This window comes from Mytilus edulis, chromosome 6 (assembly GCF_963676685.1).
Source record: "Mytilus edulis chromosome 6, xbMytEdul2.2, whole genome shotgun sequence".
NCBI classification, from domain to species: domain Eukaryota; kingdom Metazoa; phylum Mollusca; class Bivalvia; order Mytilida; family Mytilidae; genus Mytilus; species Mytilus edulis.
In genome coordinates this window covers 93,850,927-93,854,001 of record NC_092349.1, presented here as the reverse complement: position 1 = coordinate 93,854,001, position 3,075 = coordinate 93,850,927, and the positions used below count along the sequence as shown (strand labels likewise).

At 30.6% G+C, this 3,075-nt stretch overlaps 1 protein-coding gene across 1 annotated transcript; it reads right to left on the bottom strand.

Moving 5' to 3' along the window:
• Nucleotides 1–1,219: 1,219 nt before the first annotated feature.
• LOC139526773 (ankyrin repeat domain-containing protein 29-like) lies at nt 1,220–2,386 on the bottom strand. Its single transcript, XM_071321941.1, has one exon. The coding sequence runs from the start codon at nt 2,384–2,386 to the stop codon at nt 1,220–1,222; it is 1,167 nt and encodes a 388-aa protein (XP_071178042.1).
• Between the last annotated feature and the right edge of the window lie 689 nt (nt 2,387–3,075).

The window sequence follows — 3,075 nt, the reverse complement described above, 5'->3', positions numbered from 1 at the left end:
TGTATATCAATGTAATGAGTTCTTAAATAAGTGCTTAGTGAATAACACACATGTTGATTGATAACTGTATCATGTGTATATTAATGTAATTAGTTCTGAAATAAGTCCTTAGTGAATAAGACATATGTTGATTGATAACTGTATCATGTGTATATCAATGAAATTAGTTCTTAAATAAGTCCTTAGTGAGTAACACATATGTTGATTGATAACTGTATCATCTGTATATCAATGTAATGAGTTCTTAAATAAGTCCTTAGTGAATAACACATATGTTGATTGATAACTGTATCATGTGTATATTAATGTAATTAGTTCTTAAATAAATCCTTAGTGAATAACACATATGTTGATTGATAACTGTATATCAATGTAATGAGTTCTTAAATAAGTCCTTAGTGAATAACACATATGTTGATTGATAACTGTATCATGTGTTTATCAATGTAATTAGTTCTTAAATAAGTCCTTAGTGAATACCACATATGTTGATTGATAACAGTATATCAATGTAATGAGTTCTTAAATAAGTCCTTAGTGAATAACACATATGTGTATTGATAACTGTATATCAATGTAATGAGTTCTTAAATAAGTCCTTAGTGAATAACACATATGTTGATTGATAACTGTATATCAATGTAATTAGTTCTTAAATAAGTTCTTAGTGAATACCACATATGTTGCAATAAGCATGATAAGATAGTATCCCAATAAAGAAATATTTGGGTTTGTAACGTTTACAAACATATATTACAATATACATATACAAAGGAGAACATGAACCAAACAAAGCAAAATTAAATGTATAACATCAGTAAAATATGTAACCTTTAATCATGTTAATATAAGCATCAAGTCTCACCAAGTAAAGAAATGTGACTTTAGAAAACAATGAAGTAATAAAAACACAACTAAGTAAAAATAGAATTACAATGGTTACTAAGTATGGTACAGTTTTATTCATTGGCATTGATAACAAAATATTTTGACTGCATCTAAATCTTAAATGATTCTTCGATTCCTTGTAATAAAATTAAGAATATTCATCTGATACTTAGCTTAGCTTTACAAGTAACAATAGAGAGAAGGTAATGGAATGAACGTTAGTACATAACAAATAAACACCAATCAACAAGAAAATAAAAAAGAAGTTTGTTTTCTCATCTGCTGCATGATTTTTACATGTCATAACAAACCACTGAAAAAAGAATAAGAGTTAAAAAGAACGTTTGTCCTCCTTCTTTGTGTGATTTTTTAACACAATTTCTATAGATGCATGTCCATTATCTGTAGCAATCTTTAACGGAGATTCCCCATCAAGTCTACATATCTGTGTATCTGCTCCTTTATCTAACAATAAACATACAATATCCTCATGTCCTACTTCACATGCAAAACATAATGGTGATGATCCATCTTCTTTTGTCATGTTGATGTCAGCATTGTGGTCCAGAAGACAACTGACTATATCTATCTTACCCATAAAACAGGCAATGTGTAATGGAGAAGAACCAGCATCCACATCAAACACAAAATCTACTGACTTCTTACTGATATAATCTGCCACATGTGGTGATGCTTTCTTCACAAGGCTTTCATAAATATTCTTTTTTACGTTTTCTAATGTTTTCCATGAGTGATTAGTTATTGTATCTATTACATACTGTTTTTTATAGCCACAGATATTACAGTCAGCATTATTCTCTAACAGTAACTGCATTATCTCTATGTTTCCATTCAGTGCACTGAAATATAAAGCATTACCTCCATCATAGGTCTGGGCATTAATGTTTGGTTTATTTTTAATTAACATTTGTACTATGCTGATGTAGTTACGGATACATGCTCTGATCAGTGGTGTAAAACCATCCTTGTCACATAGATCAACATTAGGATTCCTCTCTAACAGTAACTTAACTATATCATTATGTCCTTCCTGACATGCCATGTACAGTCCTGTAACCCCATCATCTCTCCACTGATCCACATCCACATCATTATGTAACAACCAATGTACCATGTCAGTATAACCATCATAACAAGTAAGTATAAGTGGAGTATTACCTGATCCATGATGCTCTTTTGGTAACACTGTATCCTTGGTATTGGCTAATGTTACTTGCTTTGATTTTTTCATTTGTTGTAAGTGCTGTAATAAATGTTTTCTAAATAATGGTACTGACATATTGTTGTTCATGAAAATAACTCTCACCTTTCCTGCTGACCAGTCCTGTATAAACCTTTCTAAATATGATTTCAAATAATCATCTGGTATTTCAATAATGTAGTCTATGTTACTGTTCTTGTTGTCCGGTGAATTCTGCCAGATAAAACGTCCATGTACTAAATTACTATCACCGTGGTCTATCAAACATTCAATCATTTTCTGACCAAAGTAATGAGCAAGGAAGTCAAATAGTTTATCATGTAGAGTTCTATAAATACCATTCTGTTTACAGATAAATGTACCATCTAGAATATCAAGTGTTGTCTGTAATGTTGCCTTTGATGTAATTCTGTTGATTTCCCAGGCATCACATATGTCGTCTATGATATATTTTTGTTGATCTGTCAATTTACCCCTGAACCATTTCTCGTCTAGCTGATTATTAAAGATAACACATAAAGCCAGACTACAAATTCTTGAGATCCCTTCATCACCATGCCTACTTAGATTGTCTAGTTCATTCTGATAGACATTAAATGGATTTTTGAAAAAATCTTCAACATCTCCATTTCGCTCCCTATCATATAAAGAGCATAAAAGTGGAAAGAATTCACCATTTTGTGATAATTCATCAATAGAACCAATATATGTTTTTGCTATAGCATTTTTTTCTACAGACGTAAGACATAACTTATCTGATATTAAGTTACATTCACAGGATTTAAAAGGTGATAATAAATTAAACTTATTATCTTTATAGACTTGTAATCTACAAGATACAATAATCTTACAACATTTGTCTGCAATAATTGTTTTAATCACCGGTAACAGTTGTTGCCAGTTCTCAACCTGTTGTTGATTCGCTGTGAAATTTCCACAAATATCATCTACTATGAAGACTGTCT